General features: G+C 44.7%; 1 protein-coding gene across 1 annotated transcript in view; it reads left to right on the top strand.

The window, feature by feature from the left end:
• Positions 1-14817, top strand: part of LOC142423922 (aldehyde oxidase 4-like) — a 91435-nt gene that overhangs the window by 57253 nt on the left and 19365 nt on the right. Inside the window, exons 23-28 of the mRNA XM_075529070.1 lie at positions 2767-2854; positions 3163-3249; positions 3408-3599; positions 5794-6021; positions 10549-10644; positions 13246-13374. Of these exons, the coding sequence (XP_075385185.1) occupies positions 2767-2854; positions 3163-3249; positions 3408-3599; positions 5794-6021; positions 10549-10644; positions 13246-13374 (820 nt within the window). The remainder of the gene's footprint in view (positions 1-2766; positions 2855-3162; positions 3250-3407; positions 3600-5793; positions 6022-10548; positions 10645-13245; positions 13375-14817) is intronic.

Here is a 14817-nt window from a genome sequence, read left to right as displayed (position 1 = left end):
CTGGATAGACTGATAAGACACCAGAATTATCATGACTTTTGTGAACCTTCTAATTACCTGGTGGTATAGTGGGCCACACACTCAACTGCTAACCACAAGGTGGAGTTCAAACCCACCAGCCACTCCATAGGAGAAAGATGAGGTTTTCTAATATCTCTGAGAGACACCTCTTTTAGGGGGATGGGGGTGGGGGAAGGAAATGGAAGTTAACAAACCCAGGGACAAGGGAACAACAAGTGATCTAAAATCAATGGCGAGGAGGGCAAGGAGGCTTGATTAAGGGCAATGTAACCGAGAGGAATTCCTGAAACCTGAATGAAGGCCAAACATGATAGTGGGATAAGAGGAAAGTAAAAGGAAATAGTGGAAAGAAATAGAAGGCAATGGGCATTTATAGAGGTCTAAATACAGACATGTACATATGTAAATATATTTATATGGAATGATAGGGAAATAGAGCTATGTACATATATTTATATGTTAACTATCACGGTAGCAGACAGACAATGGGCTTCTACTCAAGTACTCCCTCAATGCAAGAACACTTTGTTCTAATAACCTGGCATTCTGTAATGCCCACCTTCCCAACACGATCACTGAAGACAAAATAAGTGCATAGTAAATGTGGTAAAGAAAGCTGATGGTGCCCAGCTATCAAAAGATATAGCTTGAAGATAAACAAGTGGCCATCTAGCTGAGAAGCAACAATGTTTACATGGATGAAGCACACCAGCCTGTGTGATCATGAGGTGTCGATGGGATCAAAAACCCAGAACAAAAAAATATATCATTGTGAATGAGGGGAAGGTAGAGTGGAGACCCAAAGCCCATCTGTAGGCAATTGGACATCACAAGGAAGGGTCACAAGGAAGAGACAAGCCAGTCAAGGTGCAGTATAGCACCAAGGAAACATACAACTTTCGTCTAGTCCTTTAAGGCTTTTGCCTCCCCACTATCATGATCCCAATTCTACTTTACAGATCCAGCTAGACCAGAGCATGTACACAGGTACAGATAAGAGCCCACAACACAGGGAATCCAGGACAGTTAAACCCCTCAGGACCAATAATGAGAGTAGCGATACCAGTAGAGGAAGAGGAAGGTGCAGGAAGAAAGAGGGAATCTATCACAATTATCTACATATAACTCACTCCCTGGGGGATAGACTACAGAAAAGTGAGTGAAAGGAGACATTGATCAGTATAAGACATGAAAAAGTAATAACAATTCACAAATTATCAAGGGTTCCTGAGGGAGGGAGGGAGGGAGGGAGGGAGGGAGGGAGGGAGGGAGGGAGGGAGGGAGGGAAAAAATGAGGAGCTGATACCAAGGGCTCAAGTAGAAAAGAAATGTTTTGAAAATGATGATGGCAACAAATGTACAAGCGTGCTTGACACAATTGATGGATGTGTGGCTTGGGATAATAGCTGTGTCAACCCCAGTAAAATGATTTAAAAAATAAAAAGAGTGAATATCTCAGAAACGCAGAGGGCCAGTTGTACACTATCCTAGAGGGTCACTGTGGGTTGGAACGAACTCGATGGAGTTAGAGAAGCTCATTTACCATAGATGTAGTGCCAAACTGAATAACGAAGCTCAGCCTTCCACTGCCAAAAGGTAAGTTGTGACTGTCTGAGCTCATTGGTGCTTTCCAATAATAGAAAATCCTGCCTTGTACATAGCAATGTTTTAGGCATGGGGGACATTCCACCAAAACCCAGACACCTCTAGGATAGAAAGGTTATGAAAGAGAAGCTTGAAGTAAGGAGGACTGAGTTAGACTGAGATTAGGTTCTCAACACGTTGGCTTCAACAACCCCTTTAGCAAGTTTTAATGGCCTTTTTACTATCTCAAAGTGAAATCTATAGTAGTATTAGCTGACTCACAGTGAATCTGTCTACAGGACAGAGGAGAACTGCCTCATAGGCTCTCCAAGCTGTAGGTGTTCACAGAGCAGAGTGCCTCCAGGGTAGCTGTTGAGTTTGAGTCACCAACCTATGGGTCCATCCCTGAGTGCTTTAACCATTGCACTACCAGAGCTCCTTATATAGCCTGCTTGTCTGTATTCATAATGAAGGAGCCCTGATGGGGTAGTCAGTTATGAGTTGGGTTGCTAACTGAAAGGTCGGCAGCTTGAAACAAGCAGCCACTCCTTGGGAGAAAGATGAGGCTTTCTGCTCCCATGAAGATTTAAGCCTTTCTAACCACAGAGAAGTAGTTCAACCCTGCCCTGTAGAGTCACTATAAGTTGGAATTGTCTTGATAACCATGAATTTGGTTTTTGTATTCATATAAATCAGAAGCCCTGATAACTTGATGGGTTAAGCTTTGGGCCACCGACCACAAGGTAGGTAGTTCAAGTCCACCAGCTGCTCCTTGAGAGAAAGGGGTTATCTGCTTCCATAGAGTTTAATCTTGAAACTCCAAGGGGCAGTTTAGTTCTACCCTGTCTTATGAAGTTACTTACTATGAGTCAGAACTGACTCTCTGGCAGGGGAGGGGTTTTAAATTATTATTATTCATATAATTACAAAGTGATAATATCTTCATGTAATATAAAAAGGGAACTACTCTATAACCAGATAATATGACTTCAACATATAAGACGCAGGTGTGTCCAAACCAGAAAAATAATTAGCATGTTTTGAAATGTCCCCACCAATTTCCAGAATGTAATTAAGGCATGTTACTACTGTCAAATCCCCAGTCTCTAAGTTGCCACAATTTTGCAAGGCTTCCAGCATATTAACAGTTATATCTTGTAGGACTTCCCGTCCGATCCGGTTTGTTCTAGAGCGTGGCGATGACATGTTGATAACTGCTGGCCGCCATCCACTCCTTGGGAAATACAAAGTAAGTGAGACCCAACCTTCCAGCACACTTCCTATGCTACTGTCCCTACTAAGCAAGCACTATAAAGATCATTACTAAATCCCTTACATTTGAAAGGCATGCTTGAACACTGCCTAGAATGGGTCAGAAATTTCTGGTAGGACCATGTTCAGCTTGGTCATCACCCTCACTGTCCCTCTGGTCTCTGGTGTTACCTCAAATCACAGGCTGGGTAGATTGGTTACTGTGATCAGATATGTTTGTGTCCTGCATGGTTTGCTTGTGAAGGAGGACCACTGAGAAAACTGTCATACCATTATCATTGGTAGGTTGGATTCATGAACAATGGTGTGATCAAAGCTGCGGACGTTGAATATTACGTCAATGGTGGATGCACTCCTGATGAGTCTGAGATGGTAAATATGAAATGTGCCTTCCCTTAGATTACTGCTTGATTTGTGTGAACATTTGTCTTACAAATTAAATCAATTCCATGAGGAGCTCAGGGTAGAGGTCAATTTCAGATACATGGCCGTGAATGTTCGACGAATGTTTTTGCTTTGTTTCCGTTCAGGTGGTGGAATTCATTGTGCTGAAATCTGAAAATGCATACTACATCCCTAATTTCCGGTGCCGGGGCAGACCTTGCAAAACAAATTTACCGTCCAACACTGCCTTTCGAGGATTTGGCTTCCCCCAGGCCACGGTGGTTGTTGAAACTTACATAAGTGCAGTGGCAGCGCAGTGTAACTTACTTCCTGAAGAGGTAACCAGTGAGAACCCCACTGAACAAAACCCTGACATCACTAGCATGCACCTGATGTTTCAACCTGATGCCTGACAGCTCAGGCATCTGACATTCAACTAGATCTCAAGCACCTACATATGGACTATAGAAGCCACAGTGGATTCAAAAATAAGGGCATCCCCCATGAATCAGTTAGCTTTTGCGACATAAAACTTAGTGGCTTAATGACAACAAATCCTATTTTCTTTTATGACTCAGAGGGTCAACTGACCTAGGGCAACTCAACTGGAGCTTCGTGATCTCAGATGGCTTCATTTCTATGATTGATTGTCAACTGTGCAGTCTAGAAAGCACCTCAGCTGGGAAGGCTCATCTCTGTTCTGGAAAGTCTCTCCTCCTTCAGTTGGCTAGTCTAGACTTGACATCATGATGGAGGGAACAGCATCCCAAGAGTAGCAAGAACATAAGTCCTGATGCACAAATGTTCAAGCCTGTGCTGCCATCAGATACTCATATACATTGTGCTGTTGGCCAAAGCAAGTCACCTGGGCAAACCCAGCATCCATGGGATATTCCACCCACGAGTCTGCAAGTGGGGAGCGCAGTCATTTCAGCCAGTTAAGGCCTTTGTGGAGCTCACTGGAGAACAATTAAGTTCAGGGTTCTCTGTGTTGAAGTAAAATATTTGTTTTTTATTTTAACAATTTAATATTCTTTTTGTGTTAACAATTCTTTTACCTAAGAGTTTATTGACATATACGTTACATATCATATTATTAAATCGTTTGATTACATTAAGACTGTGCAATCGTCATCACTATCAGTTTCAGAACATTTTCTTCTCCTGATCAATGTAGCGAGATCCCCATTTCCCCATCCTCCCCCGCCATGCTCCTAGGCAATAATCAATCCAATTACTCTGTCCATAGATCTACCTATCTAGGGTTTTATATACATTAAATCATTCAAAACAAACAAGTCAAATAAACAAACAAAAATCAACAACAATAAATAGAAAAAACAGGAAAGCTTCATAAAGAAAGCAGAAAATATTAAAAACTGAAACAACTTTAAAATAGGTCATGAGGGAGATCACATGACAAGGTATATTATATTTTAATGTCACTACACCTGCCATAATTGACTTTATATTGCTCTCTGCCTGATAACAGGGCTATTCCCGTCCCTGGACTCTGGCCAGAGGGAATTCTTTCACTGCCGCTGTGTCAATGCCGACTCTTAGTGACCCTAGAATAGAATGGCCCCTGTGGGTTCCCAAGACTATAACTTAATTTTGTTTAGACTATAACTTTTTCCAACAATTTTATTGACAAGTAACTTACACATCATGCTGTTCAATAGTTCAATCATATCACAGAGAATTGTGTAATCAGCCCCACATCAATTTTAGAACATGCCCTTCCCCCTCCCATCTTCATGGGGATTACTCCCGAAATCCCCATTCCCTCGATATCTTCCCTCACACACACCGCTGTGTGCCTAGATCCCCTTGTACCCATTATTATCCTTATGCGTCCACTTCACAGCTGATAAACCCACAGAAAACAACAAAAAATAAAATCCCGCTAACGTGGTAAGGGTAAATGCATGATAGTAGACAGATAAACACACTAACAATGTGTAAGAAGGAAAAGAGCAACAATCAAAAAGCCAGGGAAGACATTTCTGTCATGGGATATATATTTTAAGATAAGAGCATTTGGTCTCGCCATGAGCAAAGCTCACGACAGCACCAATAACGACACCCCTAATATTCCTCTGAGGTGTGGCAACGTTTAATTGAGATAATAACCTAGAGCCTGGGACACTGTAGTGTACCATTAATTGATACGCATACACTTGCCCTTGAATACTGATGCTGCTGTTGGGTGAGGTCAAGTGAATTCCAACTCATAGAGAACCCAGGAAACAGAACAGAAGTGTTCCCGGGGGGGTTCCTAACTGTAGTCTCTGGGGGGGGGGCGGGGCAGCTCTCTAGGTCTTTGTCCTATCGAGTTGCTGAGTGGATTTGAACCACTGATTTTTTGGTTGGCAACTAGGCACTTACCCAATTTCACAACCAGGCTTTTTGGCCTGCCTGCTTACAGCCATTTAAAGACTTTCTTCATACCTGGTATCTAACAAAATGAATGCTCCACACATAAAGCACACATCTGTCTTTCAAATACATCTGATGTTTTTCCTCTTTCAGGTTAAAGAAATTAACATGTATAAGAGAATTAGCAAAACAGCCCATAAGCAGACATTTGATCCAGAGCTCTTGCGAAGATGCTGGAAAGACTGTCTGGAGAAGTCTTCATTCTATGCTAGGAAACAGGCTGCAGAGGAATTTAACAAGAAGAATTCCTGGAAGAAGAGAGGGCTGGCTGTAGTCCCCATGAAATTTACCATTGGGGTGCCCATGACCTTCTACAATCAGGTGAGGTTGGGTGAGATGTCTTCTCAGCAAAAACCCTCTCCAAAAGACTAGAGGCTCCGGGGCAGCTTTCTGCCACAGGAAACAAATTGTTTGGGCAAGAACTGGGGTCCGTAGGAATAAGAAAATCTAGTGAGACTCGGTGTGAAGAACCTCAGATCCAGTCAACAAAGTCCAGTGCAGATGGGGTCTGTCTTTGCTTAGCAGAGCTCCAAATGGAGTCTGGAGTCAGATTTCAAATTCATGAGCGAACTCTTCACTCCCAATTTCTTAGTGACCTAAGTAGGGTCACTTGAAAGCAGAGCTTTCAAAATCACACGAGGCCAGAGAGTGGCCCCTCCTTTTACAGAAGTTCCGAGTTGACTGTAACGAGGCTGGATGGCTATCCTGCCCCCTTTTTAGTTTGACCACCAGTGGTTCTCAGGAGGTTCTGTTCTGACTCTTCCTTTTCCCGTGAGTCTCTGAAATGTTCCCATAGCTAATCCTACACACAGGCTTCCTATATTGTGTGAAAGAGGTGTGCCCCAGGTCTCTTCCCAACACTTACCAACACTTCCTCTGCTACCCTCCCTCCAAGGCCACTAGCAAGTTAGAAAGGAAAATAAGAGAAGGGGGCGTCAAAAGTGCTGCACCAATTAAAGGAAATGTTCAGTTCCCTACCCCTAGCCCCCACTGTTTTTGTCAGGTACCACAGTGTCTGTTCCAACCCATAGTGACCACATGCCCAACGGAACAAAACGCTGCCCAGTCCTGAGCCATCATCCTAATCGACCCTATGTTTGAGCCCGTGGCTCCAGCCCCATGCCATGCCAACTCCTTGAGGGCCTTCCTCTGTTTCACTGCCCCTCCAATTGACGAGTCAGGGTGTCCTTCTCCAGGGACGGGGGGCTCCTGATAACATGGCCAAAGTTCGTAAAAATGAAGTCTTACCACTCTTGCCTCTAAAGAGCATTCTAGCCATGCTTCCTCCAAGAAAGACCTGTCGGTTCTTTTGGCAGCCGTGGCATTTCAATATTCTTTGCCAGCACCACAATTCACACACATTGATTCTGCTTTGGTCTTCCTTATTCAATGTCCAACTTTCACATGCACATGAAGCAATGGAAAATAGCCATGGCTTAGGCCAGACACACCTTAGTCCCCAAAGTAATACCCTTGCTTTTCAATCCTCTGAAGAGGTCCCATGCAGCAGATTCACCCAATGCAATTTGTCACTTGATCTTGGCTGTTGCTTCCATGAGCCTTAACTGTGGACCCAAGCAGAATGAAATCCTTTGACAACCTCACTTTTTTCTCCATTTATCATATTACTTGTTGGTCCAGTTGTGAGGATTTTGGTATTGGTGACATCGAGTTGCAACGCCACCCCAAGGGTGATTCTCCATCCTAAATGACAAACCAGCTAAAATCAAGTACCATCAAGTCGATTCCAAGTCTTGTCCCTGTTCCACAGGGTTTTCGATGGCTGATTTTTTCCAGAGGTGCCTTTCTTCTGAGGCACCTCTGGACAGACTCACAGCATCAACGTTTGGATTAGCAGCCAAACACAGTAACTGTTTGTACTAGCCAGAAAATGCCCAATAACACCCAGGCCCCTTCCAAAACAAAATTTCTTGTGATGTTCAATCACTGCTTAAATGATTTTAATATTATTTAAGTTTGTGTGAGGTGGCTTCAACAAGTTTGTGGGGAAAGATGGGATTAAAAGATAATGGAAGTTTTCCATGAACTTTTTGAATCTTTCTCATACAGCCAGCCATAGAACATATAGTTCTTCGGCCGAGGTAAAATGCCAACCAATTGACAAATGACATAAAAATACTGTCATGAGGGTCAGTAACATTGAAAGGAGCAAGATGAATGTAATACAATCCTCATGAACAAAATGGTGGCAGTCTGGCTGCATGCCAGGGCCTTTGGAAGCCTTCCTCCCACATGCCTATGTATGGTGTGCTGGTTCTCGGTCCTAGCTCTTGACTCTACTCCGTCAATAACAGTCTTTCTGTGTAGTACATAGACAAGCATCAACATAGCATCTTACTCAGGCTATAAAAGTTTGTGGCAATACTTTGGGCATTGTCCACCATTACTCTTGTTAGATTATCATGGAGATGAAAATTTAGAAAATCTTGTTGAGAAGTTCATGTGCCAGAGAATACAATCTCAGATCAGACTCAGGAGACTGACCCAGATGAGCTAGTTGGTCCTTTATATGCTTCGTGGAAGCCCTGGTGGCATTGTTATTACGAGTTGGGCTGCTAAGCATAAGGTCAGTGGTTTCAAACCCACAGCGGTTCCACAGGAGAAAGATAAGGCTTTCTAATCCCATGAAGAGTTCCAGTCTCAGAAACCCACCATTCTACCCTGTCCTAGAGGGTTGCTATGGGTCAGTACAGACTCGGCGGCAGTGAGTCTTGAGAGTAGCAGAAAGCACAGGCATCAACTTGGGGCACAAGTCCCAAGAGGACAGGTGCAGGCCACACGCAGGAGCACCTCACCAGGCTGCTGTCAAGGAAACTTCAGCTCCTAGAAGCACCCCTCACCTGCCCCAGCTCCATCTGCCTGTGATCTGGTTCCTAGGACCACGGGTGCTTCCTGTGGGCTCTTCATTAGAACAAGCCCCAAAGATGGACAATAGGACAGATGGACAGCTACAGGATGGCTGTAGAGGACACTGGACTAGGGTCGGTCCCAGTGCTCACTTGGTCACAGTGGAGACCCTTGGGTCTCCACATATAAAGTGACCAATTTGTGCTAAATCCATGGATCCCAAACCTGGCCAATCATCAAAATCACCTGGAAATTTGAAAACAGGCAGCACAGGATCCACCTCCAACCTGACACTAAATTGGAATTTCCAGAGAAGGACTCTACTCTTCCCCTGCCATCATCCTGAAGATCAACAGCATTTGGAAAGATCCTAGTTTCCTAGTTCCTTCGTCTGGGTAGACTAGAGAAACAGATTCATAAACATGCATATGTATAAGACAGAGGTTTATATACAAGAGGAATTGGACATTGAGAAAGCATCCCAACCCAGTCCAATCCAAATCCATAAGTCTGATATTAGCCCATATATCCGATACCAATCTATAAAGTCCTCTTCAGACTCACGAAACACATGCAATGATACCGAATGCAGGACGATCACAGGCCAGTGGGTAGAAAACCAGTGGTGTTATAAGCATCTCAGCGCTGGTAGAGGTCTCTACGTGGCTTCTCCGGCTCCAGAGGTCTGGTTGCATCAGGATAGGTCCATGTGGCTTCTCCAACTTAGGGCACTAGTGTTGTTCCTTGTCAGCTGCAATGTCTCCCAGGGAGTGGCAGAGAGAGGTGTCGAGAGAGGTGTCTCCTGCCTCCAAGGAGGAAGTATTAGATTTCCCAGAATTCTCAGGAGACGGCCATGTGCACACAGAGGCCTCATTGGCAATGATCTATCTACCACACTCTGCTGTAGCACAAACACCAAGAACCAAAAGTTATTTTCTCACAACTCAGGATAGAAGTACCAATTTTCAGCACCTGATGGAGAAGTTTATCCACTATGTCAACTCTGGAGAAAGGTCCTGTGTCTTGTTAGCTCCATCCTCAGTCTGCGAGGCATTTCATTCGAAGCTCCAAGAAATTTGCCAGGAAGGGGGCAGGTGGGGTGAGGAAAAGAAAAGATAATGGAATTTTTCCACAAACGTGTTGCAGTCCTGGCACGTTCCCCGTGTGCCATCTCCTTGTGCCGTCTTCTCTGTTTTATCTCTCAAAGGTGGTTGCCTTAAAACATACCTGACACTGGGTATTGTTAGGTTTCTGGGGTAGCTTACCTCGGTTCTTGCCTAGGTGTCTTTCCCGAGGCGTCTGATGGTGCCTCCCTTCCCTGCAACCCCTTCCTGGCGGCCCTGCCAGCAGACCTCCGCTAGCGCAGGCATTTGGGGAAGACAATCCCCCTTTACCCCTAATCCAGCTAGCCGTCCATACGATGTCATTAGCACAGCAAAGAAAGCCCTGCTCCCAAATGGGATTACAGCAACTAAAGATTTGGGATTGACAAGAAACACTCAGGGGACACAATTAAATCCATAGCCAAATGCCAAACCCAGTTCCACGCTGTCAGTGCCTCAAGACATTAAAATACCTCAAGGGTCTTCAGCTCTACTGGTACCAGGAGTAATGATGCCTGGACATTTGCTTATATAGGCTCCATGTGCTTTAACAAGAATCCTCCTGTGCAGGGAGAACACGGACTTGCAGGGCAGGTTGGGTCTTTGGAGAAGCAGCCCCAAGGCAGCCACAGTGAGACCTCCAGGAGGCAGCCAGCTCTGATGGGAGGGGAGATGGGCCTCATTCGCAGATCTGCTTTGGTCCAAGCCAAGCCAAGGATTTACAGCAAGGGGTTCTCTCCAATAGCCATAGCTAAGCTCTTTCTTCTCCAGCACACACAATGAGAGCCTGGCTCAATGAAACAAAACCATTTCTCTAAACTCACTAAAATATTTGGCTGATAAACTAACATTCTAATTATTCCTCCCAAACCGGCAGGCTGCTGCTCTGGTCCACATCTATCTAGATGGCTCTGTCTTGGTGATTCATGGTGGCTGTGAACTGGGACAAGGCCTTTACACCAAAATGATACAGGTGAGATAAGTATCCATCTTCTCCGCTGTAGAAGAAGATAGTCTCTAACAGTCCACTTGACCGTTTTGTTTTGTTTTGTCCTCGTTACACAGGAGAAAGACCATCACAGTAGATTCTCTTGATTTCAGAAGTGCAGAAATAAAAGGGGTTTAAAAAAAGGAGGCAGATAGTGATAAGAATTGTAGAAGCCCACAATAAAATGATTTAAAATAAAAAAGGGGACGAGGTGTTAGAATTGAGAAAATGCCTTATTCCTCACACATGCAGAGGAAGAACCAACCCTATCACAACAGGACAGCCACTGTGTGGCCCCACTTATGTAAAATAGGCAAAGGCAGGTAGCCCAACCCTGCTTCCAGGCGATGGCTCCAGTGAGTAGGAGGGAGAGCTGGGGTGTGGGGGGTGGGGGGGTCACTGCTGAGCTTCTGTGGATGGTGGTAATGGTGACAGGGCATGATGAAGACAGTTAAAGCCATTGAACCCTACAGGTGAAAAGGGTCGGCTTGTCAAATGTTTTGTTATGTATATGTTCACCACGATTAAGAAAAAGAATCCATCCCAAAACTCTTCGGTAAAACCTGACTCCCTTCTCCAAAGATAAAGTGTTTCCAAGCAATGTGGGAATCGTCCAGATCCTAAAATAGAAGAAATGAGTGCACTTATGGGATAGGAAATTCTGTTCTGAGAATTCACCACCTCCATTAGACACTCCCTAGGACTTGCCATTGTGTGAGCTGACTCAAGGCAGTGTCTTCAAACTGCTGGCAGAGCAAGAGATAGGACTGTTCCCTCCCAGTACCTTAATGTGAAATAAAACAGGCTGACTGTGGCATTCGAATGGAAAATATGTGAGAAAGGAAGAATTGTGTTTAATAGTGTAGTTGGACATCACAAACATCCACAGGCCCTTTTCAGAACACATTTTACTTACTTTCCAACAAAACCCTTATGCTTGCGAAATGTCACACAAGGGAAACCACAGACAGACAAGCACGCCGCATAATCTGCTAAAAAAAAAAAATTGCCATCGAGTTGATCCCAACTCATAGCGACCCTGTAGGATAGGTTAGAACTGCCCCTGTGAAACTGGAAGTCTTTACAGAAGTAGAAAACTCCATATTTCTCCTTGTGAGTAGCAGCTGGTGGTTTTGAACTACTGATGTTGTAGTTAACAGCCCAACGTGTAACCTCTTTGCCAGTGAGTTTGGTATAATCTGCTAAACTGCCTACACCACGGAGAGAAGATGAAGGTGCAATAGTAAGACCGAGGTCTTGAGGCTGCCTCAAGACAGAAGGGCCGTCCTGCTGCATGGCTTCTAGAAGCAGGTACACAAGAGAGCATGCCTCTAAGAGAGAGTGCATCTTTTGCAATGCCATTTAGATGTTCAAATACATCCATTTACATGCACAACCCAAAGGTGCTATCTTAAATGTGACAGCTATTAACTGTGAGGACCAAAATCCCAAACTCACGCCATCGAGTCAATGCCAACTCGCAGCATACAACTGCCCCTGTGAATTTCTGAGACTGTAACTCTTCACGGGAGTAGAAAGCCTCATCTTTCTCTCCAAGAGGATTGGTGGTTTTGAACTGCTGACCTTGCAGTTAGTAGCACAACTCGGAAGCACTATGCCATCAGGGCTCCTCAACTATCAGGAAATCAGTCCCAACTCATGGCAACCACATTCACAACAGGAGCAGATCATTGTGATCGAGCAGGTTTTCATTGACTGATGTTGAAAAGTTGATCACCAGGTCTTTTTGGAGGGTCCACGGAACACTGTTCAGTTTCATAGCAACACACAAGCCTCTACTAATAGATAGGTGGAAGCTGCAAATGAGGTGCACTGGCTAAGAGTGGTATCTCCCACATGGAAGGCAAGATTGTATCCCAGTCCCCAGTAAGAGGATAGTGGATTTTTATACTCAGCTCTCAAAAGAATGTAAGGGCAGTCTGTGTTAGTCTGGGTGGACTAGAGAAACAAATTCATAGACACACTCATATATGTGTAAGAAAGAGGTTTATATGCAAGAGCAATTGAATATTGGGAAAACATCCCAGTCCAGTCCAGATCAGATCATAAGTCCGATATTAGCCCATATGTCCGATACCAATCTATAAAGTCCTCTTCAGACTCACGAAACACATGCAATGATGCTGAATGCAGGAAGATCACAGGCCAGTGGGTTGGAAGTCTTTGGGATCCAGTGACATTGTAAGCATCTCAGCACTGGCAGGGGTCTCTACATAGCCTCTCTGGCTCCAGAGGTCTGATTGCATCGGGGTTGGTCCATGTGGCTTCTCCAGCTCCCAGGGCATAGCGCCATGTGTCTTGTCAGTAGAGCGTCTCCAAAGGAGTGAGCAGAGAGAGAGAAGTGTCTCTCACCTCCAATAAGGAAAATATAGGAGCTCCCAGAATTCTCAGGCAAAAGCCATACCCACACGGAGGCCTCATTGGTTATATCTTGATTGACAGGCCAGGTTCCACCACTTCATGCATAATCCTCTCAAATGGACATCAGAGTATGTAACCACAACACAGTCTGTTTGGGGGCTTATGGTGAATGAAATCATGTGATTTCTCTTCTGCTTCTTGCAGGTGGCTAGTCGAGAACTGAACATCCCCCAATCATACATATACACTTCTGAAACCAGCACGGAGACGGTGCCCAATGCTGTCTTCACAGCAGGGTCGATGGGGACAGACATTAATGGGAAGGCTGTGCAGGTAACTTGTCTTTCCGTCTCTCACAGTCACCCAATGACCATGCTGGAAAAGACCACCTTGTCCCATCCCTTCGTATCACCTGTCTTGGAAGATAGAGGTTACTTGTTGAAGCTAAATAATAGGCAGTGAGGTGGAGGGGAGGGGCCAGAGTTATCCAATTCTCTCAGATTTGAAAATATCTGTAATGGAGGAGAAGCTAGGGAAAAGAATGCCTGGTGTTTCACTAGGGGGAGACAGCCCTACCAAGAAATATAAGTGGAAGAACACAGCTTTCCCCCAGATCCTGGATGCTTCCTCCCCCCAACTACCATGATCCGAATTCTACCTTGCAGGGCTGGATAGGACAGAGGCTGTACACTGGTACATATGAGGGCTGGAGGTACAGGGAATCCAGGGTGGATGATACCTTCAGGACCAAGGGTGTGAGGGACGATGCTGGGAGAGTGGAGGGTGAGTGGGTTGGAAAGGGGGAACTGATTACAAGGATCCACATGTGACCTCTTCCCTGGGAGAGGGACAGCAGAGAAGGGGGGAAGGGAGACTCCGGATAGGGCAAGATATGACAAAATAACGAGGTATGGATTACCAAGGGCACATGAGGGAGGGGGGAAAGGGGAGGGAGGGGGGGGAAAAAAGAGGAACTGATGCAGGGGGCTTGGGTGGGGAGCAAATGCCTTGAGAATGATTGGGGCAGGGAATGTATGGATGTGCTTTATACAATTGATGTATGTATATGTATGGATGGTGATGGGAGTTGTGTGAGTCCCTAATAAAATGTAAAAAAAGAAAAGAGGAGAAAAAAATGATTAGGGCAAAGACTGTACAGATGTGCTTTATACAATTGATGTATGTATATGTATGAACTGTGATAAGAATTGTATGAGCCCCAATAAATTGTTAAAATAAAAAATATATAAATAAATAAATAAAGTCTCCTTAAGATATCAGTCATTAGGGTTACCCGTGTGGAGCTCTGGGGTCCATTCTAAACCACAGGTTCTCACCTTTTCAGGAAAAAAATTACTCAGCACTCCAGCAAGTAAAAATGTCTGCATGCTACCCCGTGCTACAGGATGACGTGTAGGTATCTGCTTGTGTAGGCCCATGCATCGTTCCAACCCCCACCTCCAGGAGGCAGTGTCACTCACTTTGGGAAACACTGACCTCAACCTCATTTGATGAGATGTTTTTTGTAAATCATTTTGTTGGGGGCTCGTACAACTCTTACCACCATCCATGCGTACATCCATTGTGTCAAGCACAGTTGTACAGTTGTTGTTGCCATCATCATTCTCGGGGCATTTGCTTTCTACTTGAGCCCTTGGTACCCGGTCCTCAATTTTCCCCTCCCTCGCCACTCCCCCATCCCCCATGAACCCTTGATAATTTATAAAATTATTATTTTGTGATGAAATTTGTTAAGGTAAGAAATAGAGTCATCCT

This window comes from Tenrec ecaudatus, chromosome 13 (genome assembly GCF_050624435.1).
Source record: "Tenrec ecaudatus isolate mTenEca1 chromosome 13, mTenEca1.hap1, whole genome shotgun sequence".
Taxonomy (NCBI): Eukaryota; Metazoa; Chordata; class Mammalia; order Afrosoricida; family Tenrecidae; genus Tenrec; species Tenrec ecaudatus.
Note: the sequence above shows the minus strand (reverse complement) of the source record. Positions and strands in the feature narration are given on the sequence as shown.